General features: G+C 41.5%; 1 protein-coding gene across 4 annotated transcripts in view; it reads left to right on the top strand.

The window, feature by feature from the left end:
- Positions 1-26,377, top strand: part of ARMH4 (armadillo like helical domain containing 4) — a 128,526-nt gene that overhangs the window by 62,482 nt on the left and 39,667 nt on the right. Inside the window, exon 6 of one of the 4 annotated variants that reach the window (XM_073895272.1) lies at positions 18,754-18,832. The exons of 2 other annotated variants lie outside the window; for them this stretch is intronic. In XM_073895272.1, coding sequence (XP_073751373.1) covers positions 18,754-18,782 — 29 coding nt within the window. In that variant the 3' untranslated portion in view covers positions 18,783-18,832. Of the gene's footprint in view, positions 1-14,939; positions 15,935-18,753; positions 18,833-26,377 lie in introns of those variants that run through there. One more of the 4 variants, XM_073895271.1, reaches the window with a different exon arrangement.

Raw genomic sequence — 26,377 nt, 5'->3', positions numbered from 1 at the left:
TTTCTTCCTTTCCTTCCTTCCTTCCTTTTCTTTTTCTTTCTTTCCTTTTCTTTTTATCTTTCTGAATCTTAAGCAGACTCCATGGCCATCCTGATGTGGGGCTCATTCTCACAACCCTGAGATCATGACTTGAGCTGAAATCCAGAGCTGGACGCCTACCCAACTGAGCCACCCAGGTGCCCCTAGCGAGGCATTTCTGCCATAATCATCCCCCCTCCTCATTCAGTAAGGTTCTAATGAGGCGCACTGTAGCCTGGAGTTGGTATTGAGGGCTCTGTCGCTCATTCGCTGTGGGATAGATTAATGAATATACACTCAAATTTCCTATTTGTGAAGTGGAAATAACAGTCTGTAAGACTCATTATGCAGGATGATAGGGTGACCTGAATGCCCTGAGGTCTTGTCTCAGGCACCACCTGCAATCTGCAAGTGGAAAGGTGACTCTTCCTCCATCTCAGCAGTAGATGTCGCTGCAGTCAACTAAAATTACAGTAAAGCTCTGGCCAAAGGGATTCTAGTACAAGAAAAAGGAAAGGAGCACTAATAGCTATTAAAATGAACAGAGCATCTAGCATTCTTCCCCACCCCAAACTCAAATCCTTTACAATATACTACTTTTTATTATTTTTAATAACATATGTCCGATAATGGACAAGTCTCTTCAGAAAAAAAAAGTTGATTCAGAAAACCATTTCATTCCGTCTTTCACTTATTTACCAATTCATTCATTCAGGAAATACTTACTAGGTACCTGCAATGTGTGAGGTGCTTGCCAGGCTCTGGGCTTACAATGATGAATAGTACAGACAGTCTGACTTTATGGAGCTTCCTGCCTGGTGGGAAAGACAGGCAATTAAAGAGGTAATACCAAAAAAAGAGAAATAATTACAGTACAGAGAGATTATAATAATCATAGGGCATGTGCTAGATGAAAAGCAGATGACAAGGGGACCTGGCTGAGTGGAGGGGTCAGGGATGGTCTCTGGGCTAAAACAGTGTTTCAGAAGATGCCCATATCATGCATCCAGGCACAAATTAGAAAGCCAGCATCTGGATTCCTTCACTCCATTTAAAATTCCCATGGGTTCTTCAATTTACCTCCTTTGTCACTAGCACCATCTGAGATGCATAAAAATCGCCTTCCATCCTAATGTTACTAAGGTAATTTGAAAGGTCTAAAAAATTAACCATGATTTGTATTACTGCCATGACCTCTCCACTGAGATATTAAAAACTGCTTAGTGTCTTTTATATGTCAGACACTTTGACAGATAGTCTTGATTATTTTATTAGTGTATGATATATGGAAGTTAAAATTGAATGTTGAAGCAATCTGTCTTCCCTTGTTTCTATATTAATTCTTCACTGGGGTGTTTGGATTAAACAAAAGCTTTATGTTCCATCAGGATGTTGAAGTTAGCCTAAAACATAGTGGGAGCCACTTGGGTGACACTTTTATGACCTGGCTGGAGGGAAGGACTGGTCATGCATTAGAACTTGGACATTTTAAGCAGATAGTAAAGAAAGAAATATCAATAAGAAACGTGAAGTTACTCTGATCAATATTTGCTGTATCTCCAGCAACTCCCAAATTATATTTTGAAACCTTGAATTCAATCTATTGCATCCCAAATACTGATTTTTGGATGAATAAAAACAAGTTAGTAAATCTGAATCCCTTATTTTTAGGAGATTCAGTATAAAGGCAGCAGAAATGTATTCTGATGCATCAGTAACAGCTTTTCTTGCCTCCTTTTCAGTTAGGATATGCAAAACTAAGTTTGCTTTTTTGAAAACTTAACTCTGAGGTCTGCACTCACCTGCATTTAATTCATTCAAAAAACCTTTATTTGTCACATTACAAAAACCATGGCCTCAGGGTTAGTATGACTGTATGTGTTGATCTTTCCAACTATTCTCCTTAGAATAAAGAAAAGAAATGTCCCAATGTACCGGGTTACAAAATGAATCGCCAAGAGCTAGACATTCAGAACGGCAGAAGGCATAGCTGTATACAGTGTCTCTTAATTTACAAACATGTTATGTCTTCTCTTCTATTTCCATGCTCAGGAAGCGAAAGTGTTTGGTATTTAATTTATAAAAGGAAACATTCTAATATCATGGGAGGAGCCCTGGGGAAACTTCTTGAATTGCTCTGGCTATGCTTTTACTGTATCGTGTGGTCTTTGGTAGCCCCCTTCATTGCTCCGAGCTGCAGGTTTTTAAATATATTAAAGGGCTTTGGATGGACCTGAGGTCACTATGTGGAAGCCCCTTTATTTTCCTTTGTGCTTCCTTCTTTTTGACTCAAAAAAGAAAAAGAGGCAGCCTACCCCCTGTGCAAGTCTACCCCTTCCAGCTGTGATCTGGATCCTATCAACTTCTGCCTCCCCTTTGAGCTGCTAGGAGGACCGAGCCATTGGGAACACTCATTGTTAAGTTAGAAATCTGAGTGTCATCTCGAATTCCTGTCTGTTTCCCTCAGTTCCCACAACCAGTCAGGAGCAGAGTCCCATTCATTCTTTCTCCCCAGTGCGTGGTCAACTCACCCTTGCCATAGCACCACCCTTAGGCCAGCATTGAGGCGGTTTTGGAATATAGATGAGGTTCGGTGGGGTGAAGTCTGGAGCCCATGACCCAGAAAGAATTCTTGAGGCATCTTTGGTGCAGAATGATGGTTTATTAAAGCCCGGGGACAGGACCCATGGGCAGAAAGAGCTGCTGCACCGGGATTGTGAGGGGTGGCTGATTATAGACTATATAGGTAAGCAAGGTAAGGCTGATTATAGCCTACATAGGTAAGCAAGGTAAGGAAAAAGGGAGGTTTCGAGAAAGTACTTTCATATGTTAAAGAAAACTCACAGGATTCACAGGATACCGGAGGCCTTGCCATTGTCAAGTTAAGGCATTAACTTACTAGATAGATAGTTGGGAGCTTCCTGGAGGAATGTTACATTCTTCTTATCACATGTCCTTATCAATGGGCTGCAGGTTTAAAAAGAAATTCAATTTTATTTACATTTCCTTCTGCCTCAGCCTCGCTCAATTTTATGAAGGGGAGGATGATGTTAGGGCTTCAGGAAACTGACTTATGGGTCTCTGGAAGTTAGGCTATTGATAAGAAAGCTTCTTCCATGTAAATCACTAGGACATTTGTAAACTGAGGGAGACTCAGGTCTTACAGGATTGTGATCTCTGCAAGTTAACTATTTGTTTTTCCTTTAGGGCAGCGAGGAGTGCCTGAGGAATGTCACATATATCCCATGGGGGGGGTGTTGTGGGGTGTCAGCTTCTACTTTGTCCTCGGCTTGCCTTCTGTTCCCTCATCAGCATTAGCTCTTGCCCAAACTATTGCAGGAGCCTCTTTACCCATCTTTGTTGCAGTGTCTCCCACATTCCAGTTCATTCTCTGCACTGTTCTCAGTGATATCTTTCTGAAACACAAATCTGATTGTCTGTTGAGCAGCGACTACCCTCCTGCACAAATGTTTATATTGTGAGAGAGGCTGTTATGCCAGGTTCTGAGAGACAATCAGTTTGAATAAGATAGCACAGTGCCATTTAAATTAAAACCTTGTGTTGGCTACTTCATTTACCTATGGGATAAATTGAGTTTCCTTTGCATGGCCTTTGAGGCTGCGCACATTTTGGCTTTAAATCTGCCTTCCTATCAGCTTCCCTTCTGCCGCCTTGCTTCTTGATCTGTGTGTACTTCCCATCCCTGCTCATCCTGAGCATGCATGTTTCTTTTCTTTTTTTAAAAAATTTTTTATTGTTATGTTAATCACCACACATTACATCATTAGTTTTGGATGTAGTGTTCCATGATTCATTGTTTGTGTATAACACCCAGTGCTCCATGCAGAACGTGCCCTCTTTAATACCTATCACCAGGCTAACCCATCCCCCCAGCCCCCTCCCCTCTAGAACCCTTAGTTTGTTTTTCAGAGTCCATCGTCTCTCATTGTTTGTCTCCCCCTCCAATTTCCCCCCCTTCATTCTTCCCCTCCTGCTATCTTCTTCTTCTTCTTCTTCTTCTTTTTTTTTTTTTTTAACATATATTGTATTATTTGTTTCAGAGGTACAGATCTGTGATTCAACAGTCTTGCAATTGAGCATGCATGTTTCTAAGATTTTGCCTACCAAGGTCTCTGGAATTCCTTTTCCTGCTTCTCCTATGTCTGTCTGTGGAATGCCTACTAAGTCTGTAATACCTGATGCAAGTGTCATCTTACTCAGGGAAAATTCTCATGAATTGATTACTTCCTTATTTCTACTTCTACCGACCTTTGCTGACAGTGTTATATTGTATTTGTTAATGCCTGTCTTTGTAAGAGTCTGAGCTACTTGAAGGCAGGGAATCATGCTTTATTCACCTTTATGTTCCCTGTGACCTATCTTAGTATACAGCATGTTTTGGCGGCTCCATAAGCAGTTATTGGTTGACTAAAAGAATTGAGAGCAAGGGGGGTGGGGGGATGAGGTAACAGGGTGATGGACATTAAGGAGGGCACGTGATGTAATGAGCACTGGGTGTTATATGCAACTGACGAATCACTGAAGTCTACCTCTGAAACTAATAATACTTTATATGGTAATTAATTGAATTTAAATTAAAAAAAAAGAATTGAGTGCATGTCTGTGCATACACGCATGGGTAGGAGTGGTTGTTACAAGCATTTCTCATCTGAGTGGAAATGTCAGGGATTGTGGAAAGAAGAAACTTGGAAGTTGCAACTGCCTTGTTGATCTAGGTAAAGTTCAGATATCTGCAGGTAGATCCTGATGGCCAAGGAATATTTGGACTAGATCTTTAGAGTTCTCTTTAAGCTGTAAGAGTTGATAACTTCATTTTTGGCTGTATTACTTCAAATCCAAGAGTTGGAACACTTTCCTTGTAACACTTTTGCCTGCTGGCTAAGAAACAAAGGTAGTTTGCTTAACATAACTTGTCACTGTCTCTTTTCTTAGATCTCTGAAAGCTACTTTGTGTCCTTCAGTGACAAAACATTAGGTTCATTCCCAAATGAATTGGTTGTCAGGTAGGCATCATTAAGGCTAGTGAAATGTCTCCTTTTCAGCTGAGCAAGGCAAATGTGATACTGTCTAATCATGACAGGCATGATGATGTGATGTTCCAAGAAGTGAAGAACATCTTTCAAGGCTACAAGATACTTCATGTGTAGGCAATTACTCTAGTCAGTGAGTAGTAATCAATTAAGGTGGGAACATTAATACTTACTTCAATGCAAAAACATCATCATCTAAAGGTATTTTGGGGGGCCAGGGGAAGGAATGAACTGATAATCTACTACATCATTTCCAAATGTGGAAAGTTGATTTTTATAATCAATTTGCAGACATATCCATTCAGGGATGTAAATAATAAAAAGAACTAAAAGCTTTTTACAAGGTCTCTTTTCAGTATCTGCTTGCCTCATATTCTTGCTTCCTATTCGTCCTCTAGCCACCTGTGTCACATCCATTATCCTCCTGAGAAGAAGAATCATTCAGGCCACTTAAATGTTTCAATGACATACAGTCCATTAGAATTCAGAAAAAGCCAGCCCTTTCCAAAGAGAAGTGTGACACTGTCTTTCACTTATTCTTTTTTCTTTACTTGAAGTGAAATTTCAGCTTCTCTTGGGATTTCTTATTTTATATATTCATAAGGTGATGATTTTAGCAGAAAATGACCTGTCACCTCCTAAAAACCACCTGCTTGGTTGGCTAAAGGGAGTAAATCAGGGGTTAATATTAGTCCATTTCCCCATTTTTGTTTGTTTATTCTGACTATGAAGCAGTATATGCTCAAAGCAAAAATTTTGGATAAAATATATAACCCTGGCTTTATGCCCAGAAACAGCTGGTTAGGCTTCTGGCTCTGTCTACCACCCAAAAGAACCTTTATTTACAGCAGACCACAAAATCACTCAGAGGCCTGCGAATGGTGCAAGCGTTCTGCTACCATTTCCCTTGGGTGTCCTTTCAGGCTGTGCTGACTCTCCATACATGAGTGGTCAGAAGTCCCTCTTTCTTGGGCTCCTCCGATTCTTCTTTATCACTCTCCTGCTGGGGCTCCATCCTCTTCCTATCAGCAGAAAATGGGAAGGCACGAAGATGAAAGGCGAGGGAAGCCTCTCATGCCACTTTTCAAAAGCATCTAAAAAGATGGGAAAACTCATCCATGATTCCTCTATTCAGAGGAAACAAATGACCTGTTATCTTCCAGTCTATGCATTTTTTCCATAGTTGACATTGGAGTTTTTCCACTTATATCAGTGCATTCTAAGTTACATTGTAGATGCGTTAAGTAAAATGTATCTGCTTAAATTAGTAGTAACCATGTTTATTTTATCTGTGATAGTATTTATCTTTGAGTATAATGATTCTTACATTTTAGTGCTTCTACAATCACAGATAAGTCTTATAGTCAATGTGTATCTTTAATGTCAATGGTCTTATCGTCGTCGACCTTTTAGGATCCATGAATATAGCATCTGGAAGTAGTATGTGTAGTAAGTTGCTTTTGAGTTTTTCCTCTTAGAAAGGTGACCAGACTGACCTTCCTTTATGATTCAAAAATTATTGCTCTGGAAACTTCAAAGCCTTCTTGGTCCCTGCTTATCTCTAGTTACTCTTTTTTTCTTTACATTAAAAAAATATGTTTGTGGTAAAATTCACATAACATAAAATAACCATTAACCATTTTAAAGTGTACAATTCAGTGACATTTAATACATTCACAGTGTGACACAGCCATCACCTTTTTCTAGTTCTGAGACATTTTCATCACCCAGAAGGAAGCCTTGTACCCATTAAGCACCTCCTCCCTCATTCCTCTCTTCTTCTAGCCCTGGCAATCACTAGGTTGCTTTCTGTCTCTATGGATTTGCCTATTTTGGTTTCCCTGTTTACTCCAGAAGGTAACTATGAAGAACAGGACTGGCTTTCTCCCCTGGCACTGAATGCACAGGCATGGCTGTGGCACATTCCAGCATATTGATACACACCGAGATACCAGTAATCCAGACTGACCACAAAACATGCTGGCTGTTGATAGTTGTAGAATTATCCTGGAGTTTCTGACAATTAGTGTGCATTTTATGTGAAGTGAATAACCAAGCAAAGCTACTAACAAGCAAGGCTGTGGAGATGAAATGTTAGAAGCAAGGCATAGCTCAGAAGGTCCTTTGCTGTAGGATCTCAGCTTTAAGGTGTCAGCTGAGACTGTGGTCTTCTCTCAGGGTTTGAACGGAGAAGGATCTGCCTCCAAGCTCACATGGTTTTTGGCAGAATTCAATTTCTTGTGGGTGGTAGGACTGAGGACTTCAGGTTTTGGTTGGCTGAATGCTACCCTCAGTTCCTTGCCACGTGGGCCTCCCTGTAGGGCAGCTCGAGACATGGCGGTTTGCTTTAAGAAAGCTCACAAGAAAGAAAGCCTGCTAGTGAGCCAGACATTGCAGTCTTACGTAACATAATCATAGAAGTGACATCCCATCACCTTTACCATATTCTGTTGGTTAGAAGCAAATCATAGTTTCTGCCCACACTCAAATGGAGTATGAGGACACTCAAGGACATGAGTATTAGGAAGTGCAGATAACATATTGTCATACTGCTGTATAAATGGGTCAACCAGTTACTCATGTCTGTCTGCAGTGCTGGCTTACACTTACCCTCCTTTGAAGAGTAAATTAGGGAGAGAAACGGGCTCATTCTAAAGGACAGTGTAGGCACGAGTGGAAGCTCTGTGAGAGTGTGCTTTATATTTGCAGTGATGCCTAGAAATCACAATGACTCACCATTTGTTTAGATCTTTCAAGGGAAACTGGAAAAAGAATGACCGTCTCTGGAGAAGATACTAGATGATGGTGATGCCTGGTGGGCTCAGCCTGAATGTCTGATTTGAATCTTGAGGCTTGAGGGGACAGAATGTCTGCAATCACACGATAAGGCAAAGTGGATAGAGTCTCTGAAATCAGTGGCTTTGTTTGCTAAAAATGTATCCTCCAAGGTCCAGTGTCAGCCAGACTTATTCTGAAGAAATTCTGAAACCATCTGAAGGGCCCTGTTTTGATGCAGAAAGAGTGAACTATACTTTGCCTGGCAGCATACTTTCTGTGAAACTTTTTTTTTTTTTTATCTAAATGGTGTTACTCTAGGGGCACCTTGGGGATGCAGCTGGTTGAGCATCTGACTCTTGGTTTCGGCTCAGGTTGCGATCTCAGGGCCATGGGACTGAGCCCTGCGTTGGACTCCATGCTCAACAGGGAGTCTGCTTGAGATTCTCTCCCTCTCTCTCTGCCCCTCCCCTGCTCGCTCTCTCTCAAATAAATAAATCTTTAAAAAAAATGGCATTACCCTGCTTGATTAACAATACCATGTGTCTGATTTTGCTCTGAATTACTCTTGAATCTTTTAAAAAATTAATGTCACGTAGCACAATATCACATACGTGGCAGGCACTACATATAAGAATTTGCTAAATTAATGAAAGAATTAAAAAGAATATTTTATACACTCTGGTGGTAATTATAGGTAAGGAGTCTTTCAAAAGTTTTGGGTAATAATTGACATTATTGGAATAAAATATTGTGTTTGTTTTAAGAGCACTCTTGTCCCTTGATAATGTCGATGTCTTCTGCCCTGACTGGGAGGTGTAATTTTTTTCTTTCAATACTGTGAATACAGTGGTTATGAATTTCATGAGCAAAGATAGTGTGAATCACAAATGTCTCACAGCATTAGACACTCTTTGACAGCTACTACCTGCTCTTTCCTTATTGGTGTTTTTTAATTAAAGTTTTTGCTAAATTTCCATGCTTATTATACTGTGTCAAACTAATCAGGAAGGAGCAGATAATAATTAAACATTTTGGGAAAAAGTAATGAATGCATAAATGTTATAAGTGGCAGTTTTTTTAATATAAGTAATACTATCCTGGAATTATTTAAAGTAAAAAATTTTGATGCCATTGTCTTAGGTGTTGGATCAACCTATTATTGATATTGTAAGTCTAGCTAATTCTTACTTAGAAGTAGCGTGTGGATTATCTGCACTGATCATTTACTCCCGGATTCAATTTTGTAGCTATTTCTAGGCTACTTCTTGAGTTGCTTCTTCCATTTGATATAAACTGAGGGATTACTGGGGTTCCTGGGTGGGTCAGTCGGTTGCATCTGCCTTCGGCTCAGGTTATGATCCCAGGGTCCTGGGATTGAGTCCGGCATTGGGCTCCCTGCTCAGTGGGTGTCTGCTTCTCCCTCTGCCCATCCCCACTGCTCGTGCTCTCTCTCTCTCTCTCAAAAATAAATAAATACATATTTTAAAAAATAAACTGAGGGATTACAAACTATTTTTAAAAGTTGTCTAAGAAAACATCAATAGAAAAACCAACCAAATTCTAGCCAGTTGAAAAGTTTCTGTTCATTTTAGTGTTTACACAACTGCTTGCCTCTGTCAGTCTGTGTGATTGAGAGTTAACCGTGCCGCTTGACATGGGCATCGATTCTGCTTTCTTATTGATCAGGGGAGACATGAGCTGGGGAGGTTGTGATAGATGGATAGTACCAGAATGTTCCTGGCAAAAGCTCTGAGACTGTCCTTCTCCGACTCATTAAATCAAAGCAGAATACTGAAAATGATATGCCAGGCATGGCAAGCCTTTCCTAGGATGCAGATAATCAGATTTTCTGCTCATTTGGAAAGAACCATGACTTGACTACTGATCTTTAATAAAATGTTATTTTAAAACAGCTTGTAGAGTACCCTTCCCATTTTTATCTTGAAAACCCTCCTTTGGAGCATGGCTCCTGTCATGAGTTGAATTGTATCCTCCTCCCCCAAAAAGATACGTTGAAGTCCTAACCCTTAGGACCTATGAATGCAACATTTGGAAATAGGGTCTTTGCAGATTTCATCAAGATGAGGTCATTAGGAAGGACCTTAGACCAATGTGACTGATGTCCTATTAGAAGAGGGAAATTTAGACACAGACACACAAAGAGAATGCCATGTGGAGACAGACACACAGACACACAGGGAAGGAGCCATGTGAAGACTGAGGCAGGGATTGCAATGTTGTTGCCACAAGCAACATCTTAGAACATGCCACAAGCAGGAATGCCACAAGCATTCCTTAGAACACATGCATCTACCAGGGACTGGAAGAGACAAGGAAGGATCCTCCCTTAGAGTCTCTGGAGGGAGCATGGCCCTTTCAACATCTTTTGTTTGTTTATATGTGTATGTATGTATTTAAATTCCAGTTAGTTAACATACAGTGTTGTATTAGTTTCAGGTGTACAATATAGTGATTCAGCAGTTCCATATATTACTCAGTGTTCATCAAGGTTAATTGTACTTCTTTTTTTGCTGTGAGGATTGCGTCCTTCTTATTTATTTATTTATTTATTTATTTATTTAATGTCGTGTTCTATGATTCATTGTTTGCATATAACACCCAGTGCTCCATGCAATTCATGCCCTCCTTAATACCCATCACCAGGCTAACCCATCCCCCCACCCTAATTGTACTTTTTTTTTTTTTTTTTTTTTAAAGATTTTACTTATTTATTTGAGAGACAGAATGAGAGAGAAAGCACATGAGATGGGGGGAGGGTCAGAGGGAGATGCAGACTCCCCGCCGAGCAGGGAGCCCGATGCGGGACTCGATCCAGGGACTCCAGGATCATGACCTGAGCCGAAGGCAGTCGCTCAACCAACTGAGCCACCCAGGCGCCCTAATTGTACTTTTTTTAAAAAAAGATTTTATTTATTTATTTGAGAGAGAGAAGGAGGGAGAGGGAGCATGAGCAGGGAGAGCAGCAGAGGGAGAAGCAGACTCCCCACTGAGCAGGGAGCCTGATGGGAGGCTAGATCCCAGGACTTTGGGATCATGACCTGAGCCGGAGGCAGATGCTTAACTGACTGAGCCACCCAGGCACCTCAAAATTAAGTGTACTTTTAATCCTCATCAACTATTTCACCCATTCCCCACCCTCTTCCCTTCTGGTAACCATCTGTTTGTTCTCTACAGTTAAGAGTTAAGGCTCTCTTTTTTCCCCTTTGTTTATTTTTTTGTTTTTTAAATTCCACATACGAGTGAAATAATTTGGTATTTGTATTTCTCTGACTGACTTATTTCCTGTAGCATTATACTCTCTATATCCATCCATGTTGTTGCAAATGGCAAGATTTCATTCTTTTTATGGCTGAGTAATATTCCATCTTCTTCTTTAGGTTGCTATGACCAATGTCAGAGAGATTACTGCCTCTGCTCTCTTCTAGGATTTTTATGGTTTCAGGTCTCACATTTAGGTCATTAATCCATTTTGAATTTATTTTTGGGTATGGTATAAGACAGTGGTCCAGTTTCATTCTTCTGCATGTAGCTCTCCAGTTTTCCCAACACCATTTGTTGAAGAGACTTTTTCCCATTGCATAGTCTTTCCTCCTTTGTTGAAGATTAATTGACCATATAGTTGTGGGTTTATTTCTGGGCTTTCTGTTCTCTTCCTTTGATCTATATACCTATTTTTGTGCCAGTACCATACTGTTTTGATTACGACATCTTTGTAATATAACTTGAAGTCTGGAATTGTGATACTTCCAGTTTTGTTTTTCTTTTTCAAGATTGCTTTGGCTGTTTGAGGTCTTCTGTGGTTCCATACAAATTTTAGGATTATTTATTATAGCTTTGTGAAAAATACTGTTGGTATGTTGATAGGGATTGCATTAAATCTATAAATTCTATAGATTGCTTTGGGCAGTATAGACATTTTAATAATATTTATTCTTCCACTCCATGAGTATAGGATGTCTCTCCATTTCTTTGTGTCTTCTTTAATTTCTTTCATCAGTGTTTTACAATTTTTAGAGTACAGGTCTTTCACTTCTTTGGTTAAGTTTATTCCTAGGTATTTTATTTTCTTTGGTGCAATTGTAAATGGGATTCTCTTCTTAATTTCTCTTTCTGCTGCTTCACTATTAGTGTATAAAAATGCAATGGATTTCTGTGTATTAATTTTGTATCCTGAAACTTGCTAAAGTCATTTATCAATTCTAGTAGTTTTTTGGTAGAGTTTAGGGTTTTCTATGTAGAATATCCAGGTCATATGCAAATAATGAAAGTTTTACTTTTTCCTTACTAATTCAAATGCCTTTCATTTCTTTTTCCTGTCTGATTGCTGTGGCTAGGACTTCCAGTACTATGTTGAATAAAAGGGGTGAGAGTGGACATCCTTTTCTTATTCCTGACCTTAGGGGAAAAGCTCTCAGTTTTTCCCCATTGAGTATGATGTTAGCTGTGGGTTTTTCATATATGGCCTTTATTATTTTGAAGTACGTTTCTTCTAAACCGACTTTATTGAGGATTTTTATCATGAATGGATGTTGTACTTTGTCAAATGCTTTTTCTGCATCTATTGAAATGATCATATGGTTTTTATTCTTTCTCTTATTGATGTGATGTATCACATCGATTGATTTGAGAATATTGAACCACCCTTGCAGCCTGGGAATAAATCCCACTTGGTTGTGGTGAATGATTTTTTTAATGTATTCCTGGATTTAGTTGTTAATATTTTGTTGAGGAGTTTTACATCTATGTTCACCAAAGATAATGGCATATATTTCTCTCTCTCTTTTTTTTTTTTGTGGTGTCTTTATCTGATTTTGGTATCAGGGTAATGTTGGCCTCATAGAATGAATTTAGAAGTTTTCCTCCTTCTTCTATTTTTGGGAATAGTTTGAGAAGAATAGGTATTAACTCTTCTTCTTCTTTTTTTAATGAAGATTTTATTTATTTATCTGACAGAGAGGTAGAGAGAGATCACAAGTAGGCAGAGCAGCAGGCAGAGGGAGAGAGAGAAGCAGTCTCCTCGCTGAGCAGGGAGCCCGATATGGTGTTTGATCCCAGGACTCTAGGATCATGACCCGAGCCGAAGGCAGCTGCTTAACCAACTGAACCACCCAGGTGCCCCGGTATTAACTCTTCTTTAGATGTTTGGTAGAATTCAGCTGTGAAGCTCTCTGGCCTTGGAATTTTGTTTGTTGGGAGTTTTTTGATTACTGATTCAATTTCATTGCAGGTAATCAGTCTGTTCAAATTTTCTATTTCTTCCTGCTTTAGTTTTGTTAGGTTATATGATTCTAGGAATTTATCCTTTTCTTCTAGGTTGTCCAATTTGTTGGCATATAACTTTTCATAATATCCTCTTTAATCATTTGTATTTCTATGTTGTTGGTTGTTATTTTTCCTCTTTCATTTATGATTTTGTCTGAGTTCTCTCTCTCTCTGATGACTCTGGCTGGGTTTATCAATTTTGTTGATCTTTTCAAAGAACCAACTCCACCTGGTTTCATTGATGTGTTCTATCGTTTTTTTTTTTTTTTTTAGTTTCTATATCATTAATTTTTGCTCTAATCTTTATTATTTCCTTCCTTCTGCTGGTTTTAGGTTTTGTTTGTTTTTCTTTTTCTAGCTTCTTAGGTGTGAGGTTAGGTTGTGTATATGAGATTTTTTTTCTTGCTTTTTGAAGTAGGCCTGTATTGCTATAAACTTCTCTCTTAGAACTGCTTTTGCTGCAACCTAAAGATTTTGGACTGTTTAATGTATTTTTATTTTCATTTCTATGTAATTTTTAATTTCTTCTCTGATTTCTTGGTTGACCCATTCATTGTTTAGTAACATGTTATTTAACCTCGTATATTTGTGCTCTTTCCAGGTTTTTTCTTGTGGTTGATTTCTGCCTTTCAACATCTTGATTTTGGATTTGTAACCTCTAGAACTGAGAGAATACATTTCTGTTGTTTTAAGCCATTTAGTTGGTGGTACTTTGTTATGACAGCCCTAGGAAACTAACACATGCCCACCCCCTCCCCCAACCTCTTGAATTTCTGCTTTCTTCTCCTTCCCTTCATAGCCAAGCTGCAAATTGGCTGGATTGCCTCACCCCACCAAAACTGTTCTTATTGAGAGACCTCCCAGGAGGACTAAGCCTGCAGAGCATGGAGCCCACTTGCCAGGATTCAAATCCAGACTCCACTCCCTGCTAGCTGTATGAACTTAAGCAAATTATTTAACCTTCCTGTGTCTTATTTTGTGTTTATCAATACAATGAGCCTATCCCTGGGGACCATTTTAAGGTTTAATACAGCTAAAACATTTAGCATGGTTCCTAGCACATAGCTAACAATATGCACTTATTTCTATAAATATAATTTGCCACATACGTTGTCCCTTTCAGTTCTTACGTTACCTGACTCTCTGCAGCACTGGACCCTACTGGCCACTTTCTCCTCCATGGCTCCTTTGGTCCATTGCCTTCTGGTTGTCTTCCCTGCCTCTGGCTGCTGCTTTTCTAAGTTTCTCCTAGGAAGGCATTGTAGCTTGTGGATAGAGTTCTAGTGTTAGAATCTGACACATTGAGGCTCAATTCTCAGCTTCACAATTATGAAAGTGAGTGATTTTGAGCAAGTTAACCTTTATGAGCCCCAGTGTTTTCTGGATAAGTTGGGGATAATCTTCCCTGCTTGGGTTTCTGTGAGGAGTAAATGGGATAATATAAACAGAGGGCTGTTGTAAGCTGGATTCTGACTTTCACCTTCACCTCTGGCTCATCTTCTGAACCCCTTGTTGAAAGCTGTAGTGTAAGGCTCTGCACTTGGTGTCATCCACAGCTCCAAGGGGAGTCATTCACTTAAAGTGACATGTGATATAGCAGTCTTCCTCCTCCCCCAACTTTTGTTGTACAGATAGATCTCTGGAATATACTTAAGGCGCTGAGAAAAGTCCTAGCAAATTGAAACTTCAGTCATATTTCATGTTTTAATCTCCTAGCCTCTACATTCAGTGGTTACCAGGTCCCATGGTTTTGATTTCTCCTACAGCTCTTAGAAATATTTTCTTTTTGGTCCTTTCCGCGCTACGCAGGGAAGGGTCCATACAGCGTTGTTTTGCGTTCCTGTCATAACTTAAAGAGAAACTTTCACAATGTCCGGAGCTCTTGATGTCCTGCAAATGAAGGAGGAGGATGTCCTCAAATTCCTTGCAGCAGGAACCCATTTAGGTGGCACCAACCTTGACTTTCAAGTGGAACCGTACATCTACAAAAGGAAAAGTGATGGTATCTACATCATAAATCTGAAGAGAACCTGGGAGAAGCTTCTGCTGGCAGCTTGTGCTATTGTTGCCATTGAAAACCCAGCTGATGTCAGTGTCATATCGTCCAGGAATACTGGCCAGTGAGCTGTGCCGAAATTTGCTGCTACTACCGGAGCCACTCCTATTGCCGGCCACTTCACTCCTGGAAACTTCACTAACCAGATCCAGGCAGCCTGCCGGGAGCCGAGACTTCTGGTGGTTACTGATCCCAGGGCTGACCACCAGCTTCTTACAGAGGCGTCCTATGTTAACCCGCCTACCATCGCTCTAACGCCGACTCTCCTCTGCGCTATGTGGACATTGCCATCCCTTGCAACAACAAGGAGCTCACTCAGTGGGTCTGATGTGGTGGATGCTGGCCAGGGAAGTTCTGCGCATGCGTGGCACCATTTCCCGTGAACACCCACGGGGGATCATGCCTGATCTCTACTTTTACAGAGATCCTGAAGAGATTGAAAAGGAAGAGCAGGCCGCTGCTGAAAATTCTCCTCCTGTGACCCAGGAGGAATTTCAGGGTGAATGGACCGCTCCAGCTCCTGAGTTCACTGCTAGTCAGCCTGAAGTTGCAGACTGGTCTCAAGGCGTCCAGGTGCCCTCGGTGCCTATTCAGCAGTTCCCTACTGAAGACTGGAGCGCCGAGCCGGCCACTGAAGACTGGTCTGCAGCTCCCACTGCTCAGGCCACTGAATAGGTAGAACAACCACTGAGTGGTCTTAAGCCACTCTTCCACAAAGGCAAACAAAATGGAAATAGAAATGGAAAAGGTTGACGGAAAATAAAGTTTGTAAAAAAAAAAAAGAAAGAAAAAGAAATATTTTTTTTTGAAGAAACCAAACTAGCTTTGGAGGGGATAGCAGGGGAACCAGGCATGATGTCTGATGGAAATCAACAGTTTCAGTCCTGATTTCAGAAAAGATGGATTCTAAGACAGCCAGTGAGTTTGGCTGAGCAGGGCAGAAATCCAGAAGTGGTTCATGTGTGGTGTTAGACAGGGAAGGTTGTCACCAGTAGGGGGTGGGCTAGAAGTATAAGAATTGGATTCTGGCAGGTAGGGTGCCAGGGCCAACCCTTAGAGGAAGGACTGGTGTAAACCAGGCAGGATTTCAGGGGCTGCTCCCCAGTGAGCTGGAACTCAGGGAAGGTCTCTGGTCTTCGACTGAGCAACTGATCAGAATTAGGAATTTGGGTCTTTGGACTGAGGCTGTTGAGGGCTGAGGAGTAGGGCTGCAAGGGACTGTGTGCCAAGATACTCATGGAGGAACCTCACCAGGTTGGAGTGCAACATGGCATCTGGAATGTAAATTAATTCTAAGCCTTACCAGTGCAGCCAAGGGGCTCAAGCAGGGCCTGTTGGTGCAGGCTTCTTCTGTCATCATTACCTTGGAAACCAAAGAAGGCCAAGGAAAAATGACATTTTTCCTTTTTGCAGATTCTCAGTGGTCCCAGCTGGGAAGACCTGAAGAGGGAGAGAGACAGAGAAAATCAAGCTAATAGATACATAGTTCATCATTGTGACCATTAGGAAAACACACAGAGGAAGTTTGGGAGTCCAGGAACTCTGAAAATATCTTCCTTTTGTGCATTAGCTGTACATATTCTATGCAAACCCCATGGCAGCCCACACACCTTAGAGGTACCTTTCTCCCTGGTAGTGATTGCTCTGAAGAAGCAGTGGCCTCTTGCAGCTAAAGAAGCATTTGTAAATAATATTCTGACTCAGAAATGCTCCATGTGGTTGCCTTATTGTACATCTCTTAATACAGATTCTCTGGGCACAGGTCTGTAGGGATGATCTACAAGATCAATGTCATAGTTGTCCAGTTATTCCTTGCTAGCAGTATCTGGATCTAAGACTCACACACACTGCAGCATCCAGTGATCAAACCGTGATTTTGGAGGAACATCAGCTATGAAGGGGTAAAGATAGTTTTTCAAAATCTTTATATCCCTACCAGGCCTTCACCAGTGTTTGCTGATGGTGGTCTATTTATCAGTTCAAATTAGGACCAAATTGCCTTCCACAAGCTCTGTGGAGTTAGAATAAAGAGGCAGATTGGTGTAGTGAGAGTACAAAGCCAAGAACAAGCTATTCCCTGTTAGTGACAGTTATGAGGAGACAACAGCAAAGCTGACTCATTAATGCTGCCTTTACTACCCTGTTTAGGAGACTCTAGAGATGAATTACTCAGTCTTTTCAGTGTAGGCACACAAAGTGAAAGAGCGAACAAACTATAGCTCAGGAAAAGTCCACGTAAAGTTGAAATTGTGATCATATTAAATAAGATTCAAAAACCAATCCAATATTGATTAAGATGTACAATAGTCCAATTGACTTAATATAAAGACATTGAAAACATTTTTCCTTTTTTGCAGATTCTAGGACAGTTTTATGTTTTAGTTTGTCTGAATCTCACTTTGTTTTCTGTGTATTGACAACATGGCTTAAAACCATAAACAGCCTCTTGGCAGGTCCTGTTACTTACCTTTTCAATTGCTTGAAACCTGTATCCATGGTCACAAGGGAGTCAACCGGGCTCTTCAGATATACCAGGGAACTCACACATAATGCAGCATCCAGAGTTTTATATTCTGCGCACACGGAAGGATGCTGCCTTTGGAAAAATGAACCAGAGTATAAAATTTTTCCTATGCATTAATAACTGCTGGCTCTGGTCAAAGCCCATAGACTGTCGCTGGTCATCAATTCCCCATAAACGCCATAGGCAGGGAGAGTTATTGCTTGAGAGGGTTTTTGTGACATATTTTTGGTGAGTGATGTGGTGTGAATTGGTATTTACAGTGTACTTTTGAGATGATTAGTGTCAGAGCATTAGTTGAGTCATTTCCAGAAGTCCATTTGGAACCCTCTCTGTAGGCGGCAGCCGAAGAGACATGTTGAATTAACCCAGCCTCACCCTAGCCAATCTAGACATTCCCTAGACCTGGGCAATGCATACTTAATGGAAGAGGCTGGCCATAAATATTGCCTTTAAAATTAGAGCTCACTCTGTGATGAGATTTAGCATCCTTGCCAGGGCTCTTCTGAAATCTTGCCCTGCTGTCTAGGGTCTGGCCAAGGGTTTGGCAGAGTGGCCTGGCATCTGGCATTCGGTGGGGGCACCTCCAGCACGACCTCCCAGATGGATATGTACCCTGAGAGACATAAAACACCAGAAGGGCCATTAAGGTATTTTATGTAGCTGTCTCATGTTCCTGAAGACTCTCAGCCTTAAACTGTGCTAATTCAGCTCTCTTCTGATAATCGTTTGTATCCTGAGGCCCTTCCCTTTGTGTCTCTAGGATGGGTTACATGCCCATTTCCAACGGTGTGCTCTTTCTGCCCCTCTCCCCGACATTACTCAGCATTTAAAGACTTCTGCTATAGGAATCGGTCCCCTCCTTCATGTGTCCTTAGGGCTTTCCCAAAGATTCCCCAGATCTCTTTCCATATGGCCAAGGATATAGTATGCCGGTGCTTGCTTCTTTGATTTACTCTAATTTAATTTGTGAGCAAGGCTGCAATGAAAAACAATGGTGGAGAAGAACTGACTTTCCTATCTTTCCCTTCCGGGTCCGTTATTAGTACTGTCTCGCTTTGCTGAAGAAGAGTGAAGAAGCAGATTTGAACAGGAGAAAGAAGAATGAAGAAGCAGATTTGAACAGGAGAAAGGATAACCTTTGGCACTCTAAAGCTCTGTGTGTTTGATTTGTGGGTGTCCTGTGGCTATTGTATGTTGCTTGTTTAAACTTTCACATTATGTTGTTCCTTCAGAGCAGTACAACCTGGATTTCTCCAGCAAACTCTTCTGTTGGGGGTCACATAGGTGGTGGTGCATGAGTGGCAACCGGGTTTTTGTACATTTGCTGCAGACTGTTAGAGCCATTTCTTTAAAGATCATCTGGTTCAGTTAACATATTTTACCCCAGAGGATACTTAGGCCCTGAGAAGCTAAATAGCTTGGCCAGAGTTATAACCTGTGAAAATCCCAGATCTCTTGTCACTCAGTCCCGTGTTTCTGGTCATTATATTTAACTGCCATGCTTATTTCATTCCCTTGATCCCTGTCCATCAACGCACACACTCATGTGCACACACATGCACACATGGGATATGGCATTAAAAAAAATAAAAAAGACTTATTCATTTGTTTTAGAAAGAGAGAGTGTGGGGGGAGGGGGAGAGGGAGAGCGAATCCTCAAGCAGATTCTCCACTGAATGTGGAGACTGATGTGGGGCTTGATCCCACTGCCCTGAGACCATGACCCGAGCCAAAATCAAGAGTCCAATGCTAAACCAACTGAGCCATCCAGGTGCCCTGGATATAGCATTTTAGAAAAGACCACTGGCTTTAGAATCACTCATACTTAGGTTTGAATTCTACTCAACAATAACTACTTATAGACTTGGTTAATTTGTCCTTCTAAGCGTCATTTTTTTCTCATGTGTAAATCAAGTATAATAAGATTTCCAAGCTCCTAGGGTTGTTGTGAGGATTAATTAATTTAATGTGTATGTAAGTTGTTTAACAAATTGGCACCTGAAAAGTGCCAAATAACATGTCTGTCTGTCTGCTCAATAAAATCTTTAGCTATAGCTCCATCCATGTATACCAGGAACTGAGCTGAGTCAAGGAATTAATGCAAAATGATACTTCTTATTAAAGTAGGAAAGTATCAGACTTCTTATTATAGCTCTTTTATAATTTCATTTAACCTCATTTTGCTTACATTTTATTGGTTATATACTAAGATTGGCTAGGGTGAGGCTGGGTTATGATAACAAAGAGACCCAAAAATAATTCAGTGGTTTAACAAAGAGAGAAGTTTTTTTTTTTTTTTTTCTTTCTCACATAAAAATCCCAGGGAAGCATTCCAGGTGAGAGGGTGGCTCTGATGCATGGGTGATTCAGGAATGCCGGTTATTTCTTAAGTTGGGGCTCTGCATCCACGAGGCTGTGGTTCATGTTGGGGTTGCATTTGTGGGGGATGGGGAAGGGGAGTGTGAAGGAGGCTTGTCTGGACCCCAAAGTCACATGTCACTTCCACGGACATTTCATTGGCAACGACCCATAGTCCTGAGGCCACCCATAACAGCAAAAGGATAGAAAACTAGGGCAGCGGGGCAGGGTATGCCTAGCTATGGTTCTATTGCTATAGAAGGAGGGGAGAATGGACTTTGGTGGGCAATTAGCAGCCTTTGCCTTAGAGCCCAATTCCAGAAAGCCAGTACTGGTGAGGGGGGTGTGGCATGGTAGGAGTTAGCAGGAGCCTGGTTTCTCTAGTTCTTCCAGGGACTTGCATTGTGACCTTGGCCAAGGAACCTATATCCTTGCACCTCTGTTTCCTGGGACCAATGAGCTCCAAGATTCCCTCTAGCCATGTGACACCCTCTCTGACCACCCTGCCTCAAGGGTTCTCTTTCTCTTCCTAAGACTTCTTTTTTCATTGTGTATCTCATGGCTCACAACTCATACAACTTTATTTGTTATAATAAAGCCCTTCAGAGGGGCTCCTGGGTGGTACAGTTGGATAAGCGTCCAACTCTTGATTTCGGCTCAGGTCATGATCTCAGGATGGTGAGACTGAGCTCTGTGTTAGGCTCCATGTTCAGCGCAGAGTCTGCTTGAGACCCTCTCTCCCTCTCTGCCCCCTCTCCTTGCGTGCTCTCTCTCTCTCTAAAACAAATAAACAGGGGTGCCTGAGTGGCTCAGTCATTAAGCGTCTGCCTTCGGCTCAGGTCATGATCCCAGGGTCCTGGGATCGAGCCACCGCACTGGGCTCTCTGCTCAGCGGAAGGCCTGCTTCTCCCTCTCCCAGTCCCCCTGCTTGTGTTCCCTCTCTGGCTGTATCTCTCTCTGTCAAATAAATAAATAAAAAATCTTTAAAAAAATTTTTAAAAAATCTTAAAAAAAAAAAAAAAAGCCCTCACAGCATGTTGCAGGTATCAGAGGACCAAATAAATCTATGGGTTGGTTGATTGGTTGGTTGATAAATATGAATCATTTGGAGCTCATTGGAAAAAGAAACTATGGATATGAAGGTACTGCAGAATGATTTTCTTTGGGAATGAAGCAGAGCTAAGAGAATAACCGCTAAGGTCTTTTCTGGGCTCACATTTTGTGATTCTGTGACTCAACAGCTCTTAAGTTGGGAGGAATCCCATCTTAGTTCCCTCTAGTGACATTCCCTCTAAAAGATTTTTCTCATCAAGTTGAACTTGATGAGAGTTTCCATCTCCTCCAGTGGCTTCTGCAAGGTCAAGTTAATACATATTAAGTGTTAGAAGAAAATACTCTTACCTGTATGAATAGAGCTATATTTTAAAATCCTTTAGCAGTCTGAGTAAGGGTCTGAGTACTCACAAGATGCATGGACATAGAGTTTGCTGAGGTTTTGAATCACATTTTGTACATTTAAATCCTATAACAAATCCCTCAGAGGTTCACTTTAAAAACAATGTATTAAGCATTTCTATAAAAATCTGAGTCTCTGCTATGAGGATGTCTTCCATCAACTTTGTCACGGGTGGGCAGTGACTGAGTGCCAAATAATGTAAAGCAGTACTTCTCTAAACTTCATCGAGCATTTGAGTCATCCGGGGATCTGATCAAAATGCAGATTGAGTCAGTAGTTGTGTGATTGCACCTGAGATTGTACATTTCTAACAAGCTCCCAGGTGATGCCCTGATGCTGCTGGTCCTTGGGCCAAGTTTTGAGCAAGGAAGTATGGAATATTACCTGTTAACAGGGCACTTTAAAGAGGCTCTGCTACTGATTAAGTATGAGGTACTTATGTTGCCCTACATTAAAGTTATTTGCATATATGGTCCCTTTAAGACTATAAGATTCTGGGGGCACCTGGGTGGCTCAGGCATCAAACTCTTGATTTTGGCTCAGGTCATGGTCTCTGGTCCATGGTCTCATGGTCTCATGGTCTCTGTGCTCAGCACGGAGTCTGCTTGTCCTTCTCCCTCTGCTCCTCCCCCACTTAGTTGATCTCTCTCTCTCTTTCTCAAATAAATAAATAAATAAAATCATTTTAAAAAAAAGACTATAAGATTCTGAAACCCAGAAAAGAGCCCTGTTTATTTCACCCCACTTTCTCCTCTGGATTTAACACACTTTCATGTACCTCATGAGCCTTTACAACTATTTGGGTTTTTTGTTTGTTTGTTTGTTTTTAAAGATTTTATTCATTTATTTGAGAGAGAGAGTGAGCATGAACAGGGAGGGGAGAGGCAGAGGGAGAAGCAGACTCCTCGCTGAGCGGGGAGCCTGACATGGGGCTCAGTCCCAGGACCATGAGATCATGACCTGAGCCGAAGGCAGACGCTTAACCGACTGAGCCACCCAGGTGCCCCTACAACTACTTGTTTAATGAATGATTGAAAAATTTAACTGGATGCTTATTTTGTTCCAAGTAGCAAGTAAAGGATACATAGACCTGCTTGACCTGGGACATATTTTGTTGCTTTATCTATTAGAATTAATAAATGAGAGGAAACGTGGCCCCATAGAGGGTCAAACTGGAAATATTTTTTCATATGCTTTATTTCCTCTCTGCAGTGCAGATGGCTGATACATACATTAGCCCATGGCTCGGGCGGTCCTCAGGACTCCTGGAAGCCACAGCAGTCATTCAGGTAGAAGACACACAGCCTTCCATTGCTTTTTCCATTTTGCCATGGTAGCTCCTTCAGTGCCTTTCTTGATATCCAGGTCCAAGGGAAAGGGGCCTCCACGGTGTGACCCAGGATGGGTGGGAAATAATGAGTGTTTTTGGTTGTCCCAGACCAAGCCAGATGAAATGAAAGGACTTAAATGGTGAAGCATGAAAATTATATTTTAATCTAAATTTTCAATGTGGTATTTTTGTGCTCAAACCATCACAAAAATTTCTGTGTAACACTGCAGGCCGCGGTAGTCTTACTGGCCAATGAAGTTCCCACAGAATTGCTTTACGAAAAAAAATAAAAAAGAATGTTTTCGCATTTTATGTAGGCAAGAAGCCATATAGGTATAACCTTGTAGGTAGCTGACTCTTCATTGCACATTTCAAGATGGTTTCAAAGCTTTTCATATCGCTCCGTTGGTCAACACAGAAATGGAGAGGAGTGGAAAGTGGCCTTGATAATGGCACAGTATCTGTGTGTCACTCATCTCCCTATAAGAAGTGAAATGGCTTCTGTGACCATGACCATGCCAAATTTACTTAGCTCCGCCCTACACCTCGCAGGTAGAGTCACAGCTTGGCGTCGTCATTACTCACGTGCTCTCCCAGACCACGAGCCCTGGGCCAACAGATTCTGTGTCTCGCTTTTCTTACCTATAAAATGAGGATAGTAGAATAAACACTCCTTGAGGGGCACTAAGTCGCAGTCTTAATTTCTTAGCATCCCAACTCTAAGAAGTCAAATCTTTGTGGCTCTTTAGAGCTTGCTTACAGTCTACCATATGATAACATAGGCTCGATTGATAAATCCTGAATGGCATAGGAAAGTGAAAGACATGACATAAAGACACATGCATGATTGTCACAAGAGGATGGTGATGTGACTGATGTGACTTGTGGCACTTGTAGACAGTCTTTCCCAGCCAAAGTAATAGAAACTTAGGTGAGAATCCCGCAGTGCTAGAGACACCCCAGCATTGCTCCCAGACAGTGTGACTGTCCTCATGACACCTAGATTTTAGTAGGGGGAAGGACACAGACATTAATCAAGCAATCACCAGCCTTTAAATTACAATTATGATAAGTACCATGAAGGAGAAGAGTAGGTAGCCACAGATGTTACAGTAGGGGCAATGACCTGAGGGGGTCAGAGAAGGCTTTCCCAGGCAATGTGTTTGTGAACCTAGAATGTAGGCAAAGATGGAATACTACTCAGCCATCAAAAACCCCCAAATCTTGCCATTTGCAACGACGTGGATGGAACTGGAGGGTATTATGCTAAGCAAAATAAGTCAATCAGAGAAAGACAATTATCATATGAACTCACTGATATGTGGAATTTAAGGTACAAAACAGAGGATCATAGGGGAAGAGAGGAAAAAATAAAACAAGATGAAACCAGTGAGGGAGACAAACCATAAGAGACTCTTAATCATAGGAAACAAACTGAGGGTTGCTGGAGGGGAGGGGGGTAGGGGATGGGGTAATTGGGTAATGGACATTAAGGAGGGCCCATGATATAATGAGCACTGGGTGTTCTATAAGACTGATGAATCACTAACCTCTATCTCTGAAACCAATAATACATTGAATGTTAATTAATTGAATTTAAATAAAAAATGAAAAAAAAAAGAATGTAGGCAAAGAGGAGTAGAGGCTGAGATAGAAGGATTTCAGGCAAAGGAAATGGATTTGTGAAGGCTGGAGGCAAGAAGTATTTGAGGACTAGAATGAAGGCCAGTGTGCCTGGGGTTAAGAGGAAGCATGTGGTGGCTGGTGAATCAAACAGGAACCAAGTCCTGCCAAGATCTTGCTGCCAGGACAAGGATTCAGGATTTCATGCCATGGGTCCTAGGAAGCCATAGAAAGGTTCGAATGTGCTATCTGAATTTTAAAGGCATCACTCTGGCTATAGGATGTCTTATAAGGCAAGCTATACAAGGAGTGGAAATGGAGTAGAGGAGAAGCAAGAACAGGTGCAAGGACGCCAGGGAGGAGCTTGTCACCATAGATTGGGTGGGAGGAACAGTGGTTCTTATTGGAACGGGGAGGAAGTGGATGGACTCAAGATTAACTGAAGAGGTAGAGTCAAAAGGTCTTGGTGATTGGATCTTGGGATGGAGGGAGGGGAAGTGTTAGAGGGGACTCATTAGTTTTTGGCTGATGCCGTTGGGTGGGTAGTGGTGTCATTACCGAGACAGGAAGACTGGGGGAGGACTTAAGTTAGGGGTATAGTAGGGGTGGGAAGGGGAAGAGATCATGAGTTAAATTTTGGGTGCATGAGAGACACTAGAAGGAGAGATATGTTTGGAGCTTAGAGGAGAGGCTGAATTTGAGCTACATATTTTATAGTCTTCCACACTGGATGGCAACTGATGCCATAAGAGTAGATGATAATGCCTAGGGAGCAAGTTTAGAGGGAGAAGGGTAATGGCCTGGAACAGAGAAACTTTAATAATTCAAAGATGAGGTAGAGTAGGTCAAACCCCCAAAGGAGGCTGAGGAGGAGTAAAGAGATAGGTGAGAAGCGTGGTGTCACAGAAGGTAAGGAAAGGACGGTTTCAAGATGGAGGGAGTGGCCGACTGAGGGAATACGGCAGCGTAGTAGACAAGCCCACAAACAACAACCTGAAATCACTTTGCTAAAAAGTCCTGAAGTCAAGAGGCAGTTCAAATCAAGAACCTGTAGAGTGCCCCCATGAACCTGGCTTTTTTCTGCCTTCCTCCTTTATCAAATGGGGATGGCACTGGAGTTGTTCTGAAAACTGCGCGAGATGTTTGCAAAATATTTAACACAGACCTGGCACCCCATCGGTGTACAGTAGACGTTAGCTGAAGTTATAATGAGCAAAGGAATATGGTCTTCCTTGGATTGAACCCAATTTGAGTAAAGCAGCCAAGAGCTCTATGCCAGCCTCTGCAGACCTTGGGGAAGGGTCTGTTTGTTTCTTCCCCTTTCCACATGGCTGCATCTGCAGGATTAGATAGTCGTACTAATAGCATTTGCCTTGCCAGTTGGAAAATCAAAACATGGAGGTTAAGGCCATCTGGAAAGTGCTCCACTTGAAGCCAACGAGTTAGTAGGTGAATGCCATGCTGTGGGACCTGGGATGTGCACTGGACAAATTCCTGAGAAATCTGGGTTTGAGTCTGTTGTTTCTGTTTATCTATATGAGAATAGAGATGGATACAAAAGCTTTTTATCAAAAATGCTTCTGGGTAGAATCATTCACCTTCTGAACCAGAGGGGAACATCTGCATCATAAGGGGAACATTAACTCAGATTCAGGGTCAGAATTCAATAGCTGAGACTTAAAAAAGCAAGTGTTGCTTCTATTCTGAGCTCTAGTGGAGGTGCCTGAGCTATTAGAAGGGTGAGCTTGCTATGTGGCACCTCAGGTCTCTGAGCCATTCACTTTGAGAATCCTCAGAGGGAATGGAGACCCCCCTCCTGCCGACCCCGAGTTTCTGTAGTAGTAAAAATACTCCTTAAGGGATGCCTTCATTCAGTATTTGTGACCGTCTTTGCCACCAT

The sequence above is a fragment of the Callorhinus ursinus genome, unplaced genomic scaffold (assembly GCF_003265705.2).
Source record: "Callorhinus ursinus isolate GAN/ISIS: 27379988/994484 unplaced genomic scaffold, GSC_fseal_2.0 scaffold8, whole genome shotgun sequence".
NCBI classification, from domain to species: domain Eukaryota; kingdom Metazoa; phylum Chordata; class Mammalia; order Carnivora; family Otariidae; genus Callorhinus; species Callorhinus ursinus.
Note: the sequence above shows the minus strand (reverse complement) of the source record. Positions and strands in the feature narration are given on the sequence as shown.